A 16,130-nucleotide genomic window follows, 5' to 3' on the forward strand; every position below is an offset into this window, starting at 1 on the left:
GAATAGTCAATTCTAGTAAATTCTAGTCTCCCTGCCATAGGAAGAATATTGTGAAACTTGAAAGGGTTCAGAAAAAATTTATAAAGATGTTGCCAGGGTTGGAGGGTTTGAGCTACAAGAAGAGGCTGAATAGGCTGGGGTTATTTTCCCTGGAGCGTCAGAGGCTGAGGCATGACCTTATAGAGGTTTATAAAATTGTGAAGGACATGGATAGGGTAAATAGACAAGGTCTTTTCCTCAGGGGGAGGGGTGTCCAGAACTAGAGGGCATAGTTTAAGAGTGAGAAGGGAAAAAGATTTAAAAGGGACCTAAGAGGCAACTTTTTCACATAGAGAGTGGTGCATGTATGGAATGAGCTTCCAGAAGAAGTGATGGAGGCTGGTACAATTACAACATTTAAAAGACATATGGATGGTTATATGAATAGGAAGGGTTTAGAGGGATATGGGTCAGGTGCTGTCAAATGGGACTAGATTAATTTAGGATATCTGGTCGGCATGGATGAGTTGGACTGAAGGGTCTGTTTCTGTGCTGTACAGCTGTATGACTCTACGAGTCTACAACTTCTCCTTAAGTTCATTTATGCTTGTTGCCTCCACTCTGTAGAAGCAAGATCCACATTCTCACCACTCTTGCTCTTCAATGATACATACAATTCCTGGAGAAGGTCAAGGGGAGCAAAGTCATGGAGAGTTATAAATACAAGATCAAGAATTTTAAATATAACATGTTGTAAAAATAAAAGTCAATGGTTACAGGGCTGATGGGTAAGCAAGACTTAGTGGGGTAGACAGGATATAGGAAACAAAGTTTTAGATGAGGCAAGGTTATGGGGATAGAAACTAGTCAGAAGAACTTTGGAATAATTGAGTCTGGAAGCCATAAAGGCAGGAATAAGGGTTTCATTGAGAGTCTGGTCAGAGGAAGATAATAGTAAAGGGGTAATAAAAAGTTTGTCCTTGAAAAGGCACTCTATGGGGTTGAAATCTCAACTTGGAGTAAGTGGTATTTTGAGGATGCAAACAAGATCAATGTACTTGAGCAAGGTTTAGGTCTTAAGGCACTGTGGGTAATGTCCCCACCTCTGAGCACGAGACTCTGGGGTTTGAGACCCACATTACAGATGGTACTGGTGGAAGATGCATTTGTGACCTGAGACAAAAGGCTGATTATAAGCCTTTAAATCCTCACTGTGGCAGGCTGTAAGAGTGGTCACCCTTACTTGATTGAGAGTGACATTCCTGAAGCAACAGGTTAGTGGTCTGATCCAGGAAAACTCAAGCGGTTCAAACATGGAAACATTTGCTTTGCCTGCATTATGCATTCTAAACTTTGGAAAGCCTCTAGGTCTAAGTAAGGCTGGTGAGATAGGTTTTCATTTGTGAGCTAACTTTAATTATTTACTTGAACATTACATATCTAAGTGGGCTAGATGTGCACAGGTACTTTGAAGTGCAAATACACAAACTACTAAAAGCAACAAAAAAGAGCAAACCAAACACCAGAGTTTATTTCTTGTAGAATGGAATTGAAAATACAGAAATTATGGGAAACCCATATTGGTTAGATGATACATGCACAGTTCTGGTAACCATATTATAAGGCCATTGAGGATAGTGCAAAAAGAGTTACAAGGATTGTGCTGCAAGGTTACAACAACTAGGAAAGAATTAATGTTCTGGGACTGTTTTCTTCTGACAAAGAAAATACTGCCGGAAGACCCAATAGATGCATTAAAATCACGAAAGACTTTGATAGAGAGCCTAAGGAAAAGAAAAGACTAGAGGCCATCTATATAAAATAATCTCCAAGAAACCAATTAAGGCATTCAGAAGAAACCTTACCGAGGGATTGGCAAGAATAAAAACTTGCTGCTGCAGAGGGTTATTGAGGCAAATAGTTTAGACATATTTTTTGGGAAGCTGTTAAACATATGAAGAAGAGAATAGGGGAGTCTGCTAATAGTGTGACATATGGAATGTTGGTGGAACATTCTATTCAGCAGAAATGTTGGCATGCATTAGTTGGGTCTTGTAGCCATTTTCTACCCTGGGTATCCTATGTAGCTCAATGAAACTCTGTGACTGTTGACATACTTGCACAAGTGAGGAGAATGAAAAATTTTACGGTTTTATAGATCAGATAAAATATTCATGAAAACAACTGCTCTGATCAGTTGGATTTAAATAAAGGGCTCATTTAAAACCTTTTGTTTAAAAATAAAGGCTGAATTATAACTAGCTGATTCTGTAAATTACATCAGAGTCCCAGTTTCCATCAATATCACCATTGGCACTCTGAGGACTTGTGAAATCATTTTCATATCTTTTAACACTCTACCATTCTATCCATTTGCCAATAACCGTTCAGAACTGATAGTCTTGTCCTTCGTCTTCTGCATTCCCTTTGAAATGTTCCCTTTCCAACATCTCTTAAAAGTCCATTTTCTTCTGGAGAAGCCAGATTCTCTGCCTTTTGTCAATTATGTTCACTTTGTTCATTCGATCTCCTCAGAACATCATCATTCGTTACTTTCTATGTCCAACTGATCATTTCTTTTTATCCTCCTTCAAACTTGCATTTGAAAAGTTGGTGTCCTCTTTCCTGAGTCCAAGTCTTATCAAAGTTTGTCGTGGTGGACAAATGCCGGAGGAAAGATCACAGAAGCGCTTCACAGGAGGCTCCCAAACACTGAGGATGTCACCTAGACAGGGGACGAAACGTCTGCAACACAAATTCCCAGCTCGGCGAACAGAACCAAATCTTATGTTCTTACAAAACAACACTTCAGACCAGGCTATCATAAAATCCTTACAGTGTGGAAACAGGCCCTTCGACCACACAGAGTCCACTCCAACCCTCCGAAGAGTACCCACCCAAACCCATTCCTCTAACTAATGCCCCTAACCTACACATCCCTGAACACTATGGGCAATTTAGCATGGCCAATACACTTAACTTACACATCTTTGGACTGTGGATGAAACCCACATAGACATGGGAGAATGTGCAAACTCCACACAGACAGTCACCCAAGGCTGGATTTGAACCCAGGTCCCTGGCACTGTGAGCCACCGTGCTGCTGATACTAAACACTGTCTTTATAGGTCTCTTTTTAAGTTGTCCATTCAGCTTTCTGTTTGGCAACCAACTCTTCTTCTCAAATATGGTCAACTCAAATCATGTGATGTCTGTTATTATGGTGGCCTGAGATGATTTGGAGATTCAATGTTGGACTGGGATGCACAAAGTTAAAAATCACACAACACCAGGTTATAGTACAACAGGTTTATTTTGCTATAAATTCTGTGTCTTATGATCTTATACTCCACAATCACTTGATGAAGGAGCAGCACTCCGAAAGCGAGTGCTTCCAAATGAACCTGTTGGACTATAACCTGGTGTTGTGTGATCTTAAACTTGCTGCAGTGTTGGAGTTGTTGGTAACTATACCAACACAATAGCTGGACATTACAGTGACCCGCCACTGAAAATAGTAGAGAAAGTAGCTCAGGATTGAATTAGAAGAAGGAAGCGTGAACAGTGCAGATCAGAACCTTGCTACAGGATGAGTACTCGGCATAATAGCAGGTGAAGCCTCCGAGTTGCCATCCAGTGAAATCCTCTCCAGGTTGCAACCTATTATAAGCATTGCTCTCAAGAGTGAAATATAATCTATTTATAAGGCTGTGATTAATATTGTGCATCTCAGAAATGCCCCCGTGGGAAACTCTTGTCCCGACACAATAACTAATGGTACAGAAAGAGAGCATTGATTGCAGAATCTGATGTAATTACAGCAGAGTTATATGATGGGTCTGGCCTGTTAGTTGTTAACAAGGCCATTTAGAGTCATAGAGTTACAGAGACGTACAGCACGGAAATAGACCCTTTGGTCCAACTTGTCCATGCTGACCAGATATCCCAACCCAATCTAGTCCTACCTGCCAGCACCCTGCCCAAATCCCTCCAAACCCTTCCTATTCACATACTCATCCGATGCCTTTTAAATGTTGCAATTGTACCAGCCTCCACCACTTTCTCTAGCAGCACATTCCATTAACGTACCACCCTCTGCGTGAAAACGTTGCTCCTCAGCTCTCTTTTATATCTTTCCCCTCTCACCCTAAACCTATGACCTCTAATTCTGGACTCCCCCATCCCAGGGAAAAGACCTTGTCTATTTACCCTATCCGTGCCCCACAGGATTTTAGCAACCTCTATAATGCCGCCATTTAATGTCCAACGCTCCAGGGAAAACAGTCCCAGCCTATTCAGCCCCTCCCTATAGCTTATATCCTCCAACTCTGGCAACTTCCTTGTAAATCTAATCTGAACACTTTCAAGTTTCACAACATCCTTCCAATAGGAAGGAGACCAAAAGGCTTTAGTTTCCAAATAATCTTAGGTAAGCTACATTTAGATATTGGTGTTGGGGGGAGCAGAAGATTATCTGAGATTCTGGAGAATTCCAGTGTGAAGTAGTTATTCTGGCTGAGGAATACAGCTATGGAGTAAATGAGTTTCAAGCCCTCAGAGGTCTCCGAAGGTTCTCTCTAGTGGGAAGGAGATTAGATGACCATTTAATTATCTTTAATGAGGCTGGAAACTAAAATGGTGGGAATAGGTTGTGTTCAAGGATGTCCAGTGGTGGTTGGCTGAGGTTTGCTAGTGGGGAGGCCATCGGTGGTAGCATAAAGTTTGTGCAGATGAAGGCAGGTGCTCATGGTAGTGTCCCAAACACTGAGCCAGGAAATCCAGGTTCAAGTCCCACCTGCTCCAGAAGTATGTTGTAACATCTCTGAATAGGTTGGTTTGAAAATGTCTTTTGGGGTTGGAAGAGATATTACTGCTCCCCATGACCACAAACAGTGCTGTCAACGTCATGCCATTAGCCCTTTTCACCTCCTTTTGCCTGTTGGATTTCCCAATGCCTGGGACACCTGGGTGCCTGTGGTTACAAATAAAATAATTGCCAAAATGAAGACAAGGGAACCCATTGGAGCACACTTTCAATCAAAGGTTTTATCACTTGCTCCAGCTTTCACCTCCATTAAAGCTGGAAGCAACCGGATTTGGGACTGTCTTCCTTCCTCCGACTGTTGAAATGTGAATCTGTGAGCCAGTCCCAGCATACCCACTTCTGGGAGTGAAGGTTGAACCCTTGAAATCTGGAACATTTTAGAATATTAAAAATTTCAAACAAGAACTGTTTATCTAAAAATTTACTACTAATAAAAAAAAACATCATAACATGAGCAGTCGCATTTTCGACATCTTCATTTTGCAAAGTGCAGAAGGATTTAATTATGATTTCAAGTCAAATGTGGAACTCTTGAATTTTCTATGTTCAATATCATCATTTGAACACTTGGCACTATTATGTAAAGTTCACCTTAACACCAGTTTAAAAATGACGTGTGCTGTAACTTATTGATGCCTCTGCTTGAGTAACAGACAGAAGAATTTGATGATGTTTTCTGCATCCAGATCATGACTATAGTTGCACTCATTTCCCGGTCAGGGTAATTAGCTTGAAGTCTGTTTAGCTACATAGCTTTTGACAGTGGCGTCAAATATTCGGGTATTTATTTGTTACTCCTGTCTCATTGTTTATTTACTTCTGTTGTCAGCAATTCCACCGACAAGGGGATCTATGTGAAGAAATGCTGCAAAGGATTCTGCATCGACATATTAAAGAAACTTGCAAAGGCTGTGAAATTCACGTATGATCTGTACCTGGTGTCAAATGGGAAGCATGGCAAAAAAATCAATGGTGTATGGAATGGAATGGTTGGTGATGTAAGTCACTTTAGGTAATAAACAGTCGCAAGAAGTTTTGCAACTTAAGGGTTAGAATGCATTAGTAAAGACAAAAAAAAACCCTCAATACAACAGCCCCTAGGTACAGATGAAGAAAAACTCTGTGTATTTTACCCTAACTCTCTTCCTTTCCTTTTCTTTGTTGCTGCCCACACTACCTCCAGGTGATGTATCAAAGAGCAGCTATGGCTGTCGGTTCGCTGACCATTAATGAAGAGAGATCCGAAGTTGTTGACTTCTCGGTACCGTTTGTGGAAACAGGAATCAGTGTCATGGTATCTCGGAGCAACGGCACAGTTTCCCCCTCTGCATTTTTAGGTAGATGCTTTTGTGGCGCTGCCAGTTCCCTTATCTATGGTTGCTCAATAGGTAGAGCTAAAGTTGCAATAGTTCTACTGAACCACAGGGCTGCTCTCTCATTAGAGAAAGAGAGAGAGAGAGAGAGATGGCTGGTGGTGGTTTAACCTGAGGATCACCACACCTCAGGCAACTGAGAGGTTGAGGAAGAGAGTCTTTCATGGTAATCTCAGCCGGTGAAAGAATTGAACCCGTATCACGCGATGTTGCAAACCAGCTATCCAGCCGACTGAACTAACCAACCTCTTTTTTTTCTCAGACATAGAACACCACTAACATATGGGTGGCATGGTGGCACAGTGGTTAGCACTGCTGCCTTACAGCGCCAGAGACCCGGGTTCAGTTCCTGCCTCAGGTGACTCTCTATGTGGAGTTTGCACATTCTCCCCGTGTCTGTGTGGGTTTCCTCCGGGTGCTCCGGTTTCCTCCCACAATCCAAAAATGTGCAGGTTAGGTGGATTGGCCATGCTAAATTGCCCGTAGTGGTAGGTGAAAGGGTAAATGTAGGGGAATGGGTCTGGGGGGATAGAGCTTTGGCGGGTCGGTGTGGACTTGTTGGGCCGAAGGGCTTGTTTCCACACTGTAAGCAATCTGCCTTAATTAATATCATTGGACTATTAATGCTCAAGTGATTTCCCCCTTCAAATTCATTTTAATTTAATCCTTTCCATCTCTTCACACCCACCCCTATTTTCTTATTGCTGCACTGCCCCTTGATTAATTTAACCCAAGGCACGGGTGATTGAGTGCTGGTTTATTTTTAACTGTCAGAAACACTTGAGCACTTAAAAATAAGCCAGCACATCTGACCAGCTCTGTTGGCCTAATAACCTGGTTCTGTGCGGTACACTCGATTCCGTCACCAGCAACTGGGACAGGAAAGAAGGGGGTGTAGGGGACATCTCTAGCATGTGAATGCTGTTGCTGTAGCTTTCTAGCATGGGCCTAAACAACATCGTACAACCTGCACGGTGACAGGAAATTCATAACACGAAAAAGACACAAGCCTGCGCCCTCATCACTCAGACCCCTGATGCTGGCTTCCCAGGCATGATGGGATTACCTGTAATCCCAGCAATGGCTAGTGCTCCTATTTGGAACTGCATGGACATCAGGGCTGCTGTCTGTCTGAATGACAGGATATCCTCTCCGAGGCAGGATATCCTCCTGAGAAAGGGCAATGGTCGTTTCTTAAAGCAGTTAAAGTATTAAGTTTCTGCACAGTAATTACTGGATCATGGTTGGATTACTGACCATACCCCTGGCCTTCCTTTAGCCTAGGGAGCAAGGACTGTGGTGTTCCTCCCTAAATTGCACTTGATATAAAAAATATCAAAGCTGCTAAACTGCTAGACCAAATTTACAAGGGTGGATAAACTATTTGCATGCTGAACAGAAGGAGTTTGCAATTATAGTCGAAGGTGTTACGAGTCATAAATCAAATGAATGTGGTCTTCTCACAATTCCATGCTGAGAGTTCATGGTTAAACGTATCCCAGATACCGCACCATATTTGTCACTGTACAGAGCAGGCACAGTTCAAGAAAGCATTGGATTGTTCTTTATTAAGTCATGGCTGGGTGATTTTGTTGCACACTACATTCCCAATTCTGCATCTTATCCATCATAGCTGACCTGAGGGAAGTGTCAGGTGATTTCAGATCACTCGATGATTTAATGTCTTCTGAAATGTAGGCCATACCTTAAGTTTATGGAACTGTTTTACTTTCAGGTACTTTGGAAATCGTAGTTCTTTGGACAGGAGGAGAAATGATTTAAATAGGATGCAAAACTTTCTTATAATGTAGTAAAATGTAATTTTATTCCAACCAGTCCCGCATATCTAGGGCTGCAACATGCCATGCAGGCAAAGTGTTATTTTCCTTTCATCACATTTATGATTTTTCTTCAATTGCTGACCCGTTGTTAGGTTTTGTTTTTGCTCTGTCTTCCACTTTTACTGTCATGTAAAGACAAGGCCAAATCTGATCATTTCTGTTTATCCCTTGCCCCTAAATCTCTTCACGGTTTATGACAACCATTTTCAATCGTTCACCTTTGTAACACAGCGAATGGACGAACAATCTGTCAATCTGCTTAATCACTTCCTTCCCTCTGCCTGGCCCTCAGTAACATGCTGACTCTCACCCACTGTGGTTCTCTCCATGTTGTGGTCCTCATCATCACTCCAAGGGGCACACACCGGGGGGCAATCATTGAAGTTCCGTAAGTCGGATGAGAAGAAAGGGGTGAATTCCTGGCCCTGTGATTCTGAGCTTTAAAACAGCTGCCTGAAACCCCCTTTTTTTTGGATCAGGAGGATTAGTGTGATCCAAACCAAACTAGGAGACCTGAGAAGTGCGGAGGAGGCTGCGAATTGCTGAGTTCAGCTGGGTAGAAGGCCGACCTTGAGGGGCCAGTAGTGTCCAAAGAAGCAAATAAGAAAAATTTCCTTAGCCCTTACCCTTCATGTTTCCCCTGCCCAAACGTTACCCATGCCCCATCTATGCCAACCCCTGTAACTTAATCCTCCCTACCCGTTCCAATGGCCTCTCATACCCCAATACCACCCTGTAACCTTCTACCAATCCCTGTATTGCCCTTCATACTACCTGAGCTAACTTAGTCTCAGTTTATACCAACGCACAGTTCCATTTGTTTGCCTTCACCTACCATGCCAACTCACCCAGTATCTACCAGTTCTCAAGCACACAGGAGAAAAGCAAAGTTCTGTTGTTTATAGTTTTATACTGCAATTTTTTCCACATTAAGAGAAAAAAAACACATTTTTGCAGCAAGTGACAGGTTTGATGCATCTTGATTGTCCCTGACAGTTCCTGACAAGTTTGGCATTTCTTGATAAATTGCATGCTATTTTGACAGCTTTACAGTTCCAAGGGATTTATTGCATCTTTTATACACAATCTTCTTTACCATTAACAATCCCAAGGGATACCTGAAACCCATCCCTATGGGTACCCCACCCTCCCCAAGGAGACATGAACCCACCCAAATGTGCCCCATGATCGTATCTATTGGGTTACATTAATTCTCAAGTAGGGTACCCTGGCTATCTAGATAATTCCACTGACATGGAAATCGTGCCCCCAAGCCAGGCAGCATCAGGACGTAGAGAAGTTGACCTTTCAGGTGTAACCCTTCTTCAGGACATGGGGGATGAGGGATGAGCTGCAGATAAAGGGTGCAAGGTGGTGAAGTGGGGATAAGTAGGGGGAAATGATCTGGTTGGTCAATGGGAGGAATGAATCCGGTTGGTGTCAGGGAGCAGTGGAAGGGAGGGGCTGGGACAGGGAAGGGAGTTGGTGGATGGGGAGGGAGGTTATTTGAAATTGGAGAACTCATTGTTGAGTCCTGTGGGCTGGAGGGTGCCAGGCAGAAGATAAGGTGCTGTTCCTCCAATAGATGCTGTGGTTTGTTTTGGCAATGGAGGAGGCCGAGGATGGTCATGTCAGAAAGGGAGTGGTTGGGGAAATTAAAATGGGCAGTGATGGCGAGGTCCAGTTGGTGCCTGTAGACCTGGCTGCGATGCTCGGTGAACTGTTCCCTAAGTCTATGCTTGGTCTCCGAATGTAGGGAAGACCACATCGGGAGCACCTGATGCAGTAAACTAGGATGGAGGAGGGGCAGGTGAACCTCTGTCTCACCTGGAGGGACTGTTTGGGGCCCTGGATGGAGGTGAGGGGGATGGTGTACTGGCAGGTTTTAGATCTTTTCCAGTTGCAGGGGAAGGTACATGGGGGTTCTGGAGGGGGTGGGTCGGTGGGGACAGTGGCGCAAACCAAGGACTGTTGAAGGGAACTGTCCTTGTGGAAGGCAGAGAGTAGTGGGGAGGGAAAAATGTTTTTGGTGATGGAGTTTAGTTGGAATTGGTGGAAGTGTTTAAGGATAATGAATTAGATGTGGAGACTGGTGGGGTGCTAGAAGAGGACAAAGGAGACCCTGTGTTTATTGCATTGGGAAGGTGGAGTTTAGAGCAGTGGAACGGTAATGAAGGTGGTGTGGTGAAGGGCTGTCTGGATGACAGAGTGAGAAAAACTGCGTTGTTCGAAATAGATGGACATCTGGGATGTTTGGGAGTGGAATGGTTACACCCAAAACGTCAACTTCTCTACCCCCTGTCGCTGCCTGGCTTGCTGTGTTCTTCAGCCTCCTGCCCATCTACTTTGGATTCCAGCATCTGCAGTTTTGTTGTCACTAACCCAGTTGAGAAATGGCCAATTGGTTGTTAATTATCTGTGGGATGGCTGGTGTTCTCAGTATCAGACCCTTCCCCCCACCACCAATCTTTTAGTGATTGGTCTGAAGGGGGCATGAGATTCTTGCACCTCATGTAATCGATCCTATTCTCTCCAGCCTTATGACTCTTTGAGAACTCAGCCCTCCTCCGATGTTGGTATCTCATACATCTTCCATTTCTTTGACTGCTGACTTTAGCCTCAATACTGGAGTTCCTTCCCTAAATGTCTTGGCTTTTCCACCTCACTGCTATCATTTGAAGATCTCCATCAAATCTTCCTTCTAAACAAATTTTTCCCCACCCTTCTGACTATTAGCCTTCTAAGTTTAGTCTTTACTTTTGTCTGATTATGCCCCTGTGAAGGAACCTAGATGATTTTGCCACTTTACGTGGTGATACGTAAATGAAAGTATTTTTTGTTGTCTTTTCATTTGGGCTTTGCAATTTATAAAGTAACTGGAAATTGTGGACATCTTTTCAGACTTCTCTCATGCGTCTCTTAGCATTTTGTACACTGAAATGCACAGTCAGGACACATCTTGCTTATTTTTTTTCCTTTCTCCTTCAGTGAGATAGTACGAGGTAATGACCACAATCCATACTGGCACCTTGTCACTTGGGGAAATGATGCTAACCAAGATGAGCACTTTCTATCCAAAATCCACTAATCGAGGCAATAAAATGAACTTAGTGCATAAGGTCTCATATTTTCATTGCACAATGAGCTGCCTTGCAATGGTCAAACAATCGATGTCGTTGTTTTAATGCAATTATAAAGACAGATTGGCACAATAACTGAAATTGCTGAAAAATCTCAGCAGGTGTGGCAACATCTATGGTGAGAAATCAGAGTTAATGTTTTGTAAACGATAAACAATAGGTGGAAATAGAGACCAAAGAGAGAGAAGAAAAAAACAGTTGGACATAGAGCCCGAAGATAGATTGTTCATTAAAAAAAAAGGCCTGTATATTGTTGTGAAGTAGTACAGTATGCATTGAAATTATTATTATTTAGCAGATGCAAATCCCTGAAGCAAAGTGTTAGCCTCCCAATTTGTTGAGTTTAAAGTAATTAATTTGCCACTCAGTCTCACTCCTTGGAAATGTGCAGCATAGTCTATCTCTCTCCACACATGAATAAGGGGTTTGCACTGAGACCCTAGTGATGATGGTTGGCTGAACAAAGGCTTTGGCTCATTTTGAATCAGTTTAGCAAGGACCAGTCTCACAGTGGAGGTTCAAAGCCTGCCATTCAACAGAAGAAACTTGGTCATACGAAATTTGTTCGTGACTTCCCATTTTTCCTATTCCTCGATCCAAAGGATGTCTTGCTGGTGTAATGTTAGAGATGCTTCCTTTTGTTAAACCATCATGTTCAATCCTATATGCCTTCTCCATTTTACATTTGAGCAAACAAAGTCTTACCTTAAGTAAACATTTTCCCAATGGATTCCACTAAGCTACAGTCAATTTGGACGGCAATATATTTTTAAACAGTATGTTGCCATCCACAGGATTAGATTACTTACAATGTGGAAACAGGCCCTTCGGCCCAACAAGTCCACACCGACCTGCCGAAGCGCAACCCACCCATACCCCTACATTTACCCCTTACCTAACACTATGGACAATTTAGCATGGCCAATTCACCTGACCCGCACATCTTTGTGATTGTGGGAGGAAACCGGAGCACCCGGAGGAAACCCACGCAGACACGGGGAGAGCGTGCAAACTCCACACAGTCAGTCGCCTGAGTCGGGAATTGAACCCAGGTCTCTGGCGCTGTGAGGCAGCAGTGCTAACCACTGTGCCACCATGCGGCCAACGCTATAGGGGCCAATGGTTTTCCTTACGATGTGTTCTTGAATTTGTTTTCAATGAATGATTTATGGAATTACTTCAGGCTTTATCTCTGCTTTCTTCCAGAGCCCTTTAGTGCTGCTGTGTGGGTCATGATGTTTGTCACACTGCTCATTGTGTCTGCTATTGCAGTTTTTGCATTTGAGTACTTCAGCCCAGTAGGGTACAACAGGAATTTGGCAAAAGGCAAAGGTAAGCTGAATACTTTTATCTTGTTTCTTTTCTTCCTTGGTATAAAACTGTGAAAATGACTACATTTCCTCATGTTGCAGTGCATTACAAATTACATAGTAGGTGCTGATCCTTAGATTTTCGGGTAGCATTGATTATTAATTCTATGCCTAGCAGAACACTTGGATTGGGTGGAAGAAAGCTGATAGTAATTCACAACATGAGATCTGTCTTCTGCTGCAGGGACGTAGCACAGTTCTTCTGTCTTCAAAAACATGAACTAAAGAAAACAATTACTTGCAATTTATAAAGCATCATTCACAACCACAGCATGCTTTTTTTTTAATATAGTGAAGTACCCTTGAAATATTGTTCAAAAAAGATGCATTTTATTGAAGCTTTTCATCTTGCAGTAAATGGCAATCTGCAAGAGTGAAAATGGCGGGAGAAACTCAGCAGGTCTGGCAGCATTTGTGAAGAGAAAACCAAGTCCAGTCAGAACTGAACTTAAAATGTTAACTCTGTTTGCTCTCCACAAATGCCAGCAGGCCCGCTGAGTTTCTCCAGCCATTTCTATTGTTGTTTTCTTTCAGATCTCCAACATCTGTAGTTCTTTGGTTTATTACAATTTGCAAGAATATCCATAATTATAAATAGACAATAGACAATAGGTGCAGGAGTAGGCCATTCTGCCCTTCGAGCCTGCACCACCATTCAATATGATCATGGCTGATCATCCTTAATCAGTATCCTGTTCCTGCCTTATCTCCATAACCCTTGATTCCACAATCCTTGAGAGCTCTATCCAACTCTTTCTTAAATGAATCCAGAGACTGAGCCTCCACTGCCCTCTGGGGCAGAGCATTCCACACAGCTACCACTTTCTGGGTGAAGAAGTTTCTCCTCATCTCTGTCCTAAATGGTCTACCCCATACTTTTAAGCTGTGTCCTCTGGTTCAGCACTCAACCATCAGCGGAAACATGTTTCCTGCCTCCAGAGTATCCAATCCTTTAATAATCTTATATGTCTCAATCAGATCCCCTCTCAGTCTTCTAAACTCAAGGGTATACAAGCCCAGTCGCTCCAGTCTTTCAGCGTAAGGTAGTCCCGCCATTCCAGGAGTTGACCTCGTGAACCTACAGTGCACTCCCTCAATAGCCAGAATGTCTTTCCTCAAATTTGGAGACCAGAACTGCACACAGTACTCCAGGTGTGGTCTCACCAGACTCCTGTACAGCTGCAGAAGAACCTCTTTGCTTCTATATTCAATCCCTCTTGTTATGAAGGCCAGCATACTATTAGCCTTCTTCACTACCTGCTGTACCTGCATGCTTACCTTCATTGACTGGTGTACAAGAACACCCAGATCTCTTTGTACTGCCCCATTACCTAAATTGATTCCATTGAGGTAGTAATCTGCTTTCCTGTTCTTGCCACCAAAGTGGATAACCATACATTTATCCACATTAAACTGCATCTACCATGCATCTGGCCACTCATATAACCTGTCTAGGTCACTCTGTAATCTCCTAACATCCTCCTCACATTTCACCCTGCCACCCAGCTTAGTATCATCAGCAAATTTGCTAATGTTATTACTAATACCATCTTTTATATCATTAACATATATTGAAAAAAGCTGCGGTCCCAGCACTGATCCCTGTGGTACCCCACTGATCACTGCCTGCCATTCCGAAATGGAGCCGTTTGTCACTACTCTTTGTTTCCTGTCAGCTAACCAACTTTCAATCCATGTTAGTACTTTGCCCCCAATACCATGTGCCCTAATTTTGCTCACTAACCTCCTAAGTGGGACTTTATCAAAAGCTTTCTGAAAGTCCAGGTACACTACTTCTACTGGATCTCCCTCGTCCATCTTCAGAGTTACATCCTCAAAAAATTCCAGAAGATTAGTCAAGCATGATTTCCCCTTCCTAAATCCATGCTGACTCTGACTTATCCTGTTACTACTGTCCAGATGCATTTGCCCATGGCTTCACCTCTACCAATCCAATTTCCCAGTGCTAATCCGTGTTCTTTTCACATTCAGTGTAAGATGTTAAATAAAGAACAATAGGCCATTCTGCCCCTCAACCCTCCTCCACCATTCAATACGGTCATGGCTAATCCAACACTCCTCATTTTCTCTTGCCTGCTTAACCTTTGATTCCCCACTCTGATCAAGGACCCAGCTATCTCAGCCTTAAATAGAAATAAGGAACATATATCCACATGTATTTGAATTAAGGACTTCCAAGACTCACAAACCACTGACAGAATAAATTCCTCCACATCTCAGTCTGAAATTAGTGTCCTTTGTCCTGAGACTATGCCCTCTGGTCCTAGATTCTCACGTGGAGGAAACATCCCCACATTTAACCTGTCACATACCTTAAGAATGACATACATATTTTAATGAGATTAACTTTTATTCTTCTACATTCCAGTTGGATAGAGTCCCAACCTGTTTAGTCTTTATTCACGGGGATCATCCTTGTGAACCTCCTCTGAACTGCGTCCAATGAATTGATGTCTTTCCTTAGATAAGTGGACCAAAACTGCTCATAGTTTTCCAGATGTGGTCTCACCAACACCTTGCACAGTTGCCGTAAGACTTCCTTACTCCTTCTAGTGCTCTGGCAAATTATTAGCCCTCATTGAAAAGCACAGATTAGCCAGTCATTAACACACTACTGCTTGTGAAATCTTGGGTATTTTCCTACATCATGGTGGTAACGACATTTCAAGAATACTTAATTAAAATGCTTTGAGATATCCAGACCTTGAGAAGGACAGAATCATCTCTTTATCCGATTAAAAAGAAGCAACCAGTAATCTGAGCTGCAAATTATACATTTATTTTGCAAACTACTGCTGAAATTATTATCCAAACATAGTGAAGCCTGTCATTTCCAAATCCTGGTATGTCTTATGCAGAGGATATCGAGCATTATTCTGAACGGTTTCTTGATAATGTTCTAAGTGAAATTAGCCCGATGCTGCCAACAATTGCCTTGTATGTCAAGCAGCCATCTGGCTTGGTAATAAAATATTTGTACTCTTAGGGAAATGCAGTTTTTTCAAAGGACTAAAATAACACAAAAAAACTGTGGATGCAGGAAATCTGGAACAAACACAGAAAGTGGTGGTGAAACTCAGGAAGTCTGGCAGCATCTCTGGAGAGAGAGAAAACCAATTAATGTTTTGAATCCTGTCACCCTTTGTCAGAACTCACAACTGTTATAGAATCACAGAGTCATATAGCACAGAAACACACCCTTTGGTCTGATTTTTATGCCAACCACGTTTCCAAACTAAACTCGCTCCACCTCCTTGCACTTGGCCCATATCCCTCCAAACATTTCTTATTCATGTCCTTATCCAAATACCTTTTAAATGTTGTAACTGTACCCACTTCCACCACTTCCTCTGGAAGTTCATTCCACACACGAACTACTCTCTGTATGAAAAAACTGTCCCTCGTCTTTTTAAAATATTTCCCTTCTCACCATAAAAATATGGTCCCTAGTCTTGAAATCTTCTACCTGAGAGAAAAGACTCCTGCCGTTTACCTTATCTATACCCTTCATGATTTTATAATCCTCTATAAGGTCACTCCTCAATCTCCTACGCCCCAATGGAAAGATGTCCCAGCCTATC

General features: G+C 42.6%; 1 protein-coding gene across 1 annotated transcript in view; it reads left to right on the forward strand.

Annotated features, from left to right (window-relative positions):
- grin2aa (glutamate receptor, ionotropic, N-methyl D-aspartate 2A, a) overlaps positions 1 to 16,130 on the forward strand; it is a 284,779-nt gene that overhangs the window by 204,613 nt on the left and 64,036 nt on the right. The window contains exons 5-7 of the mRNA XM_060840947.1: positions 5,634 to 5,802; positions 5,988 to 6,141; positions 12,365 to 12,490. Coding sequence (XP_060696930.1) covers positions 5,634 to 5,802; positions 5,988 to 6,141; positions 12,365 to 12,490 — 449 coding nt within the window. The remainder of the gene's footprint in view (positions 1 to 5,633; positions 5,803 to 5,987; positions 6,142 to 12,364; positions 12,491 to 16,130) is intronic.

The sequence above is a fragment of the Hemiscyllium ocellatum genome, chromosome 20 (genome assembly GCF_020745735.1).
Source record: "Hemiscyllium ocellatum isolate sHemOce1 chromosome 20, sHemOce1.pat.X.cur, whole genome shotgun sequence".
NCBI classification, from domain to species: domain Eukaryota; kingdom Metazoa; phylum Chordata; class Chondrichthyes; order Orectolobiformes; family Hemiscylliidae; genus Hemiscyllium; species Hemiscyllium ocellatum.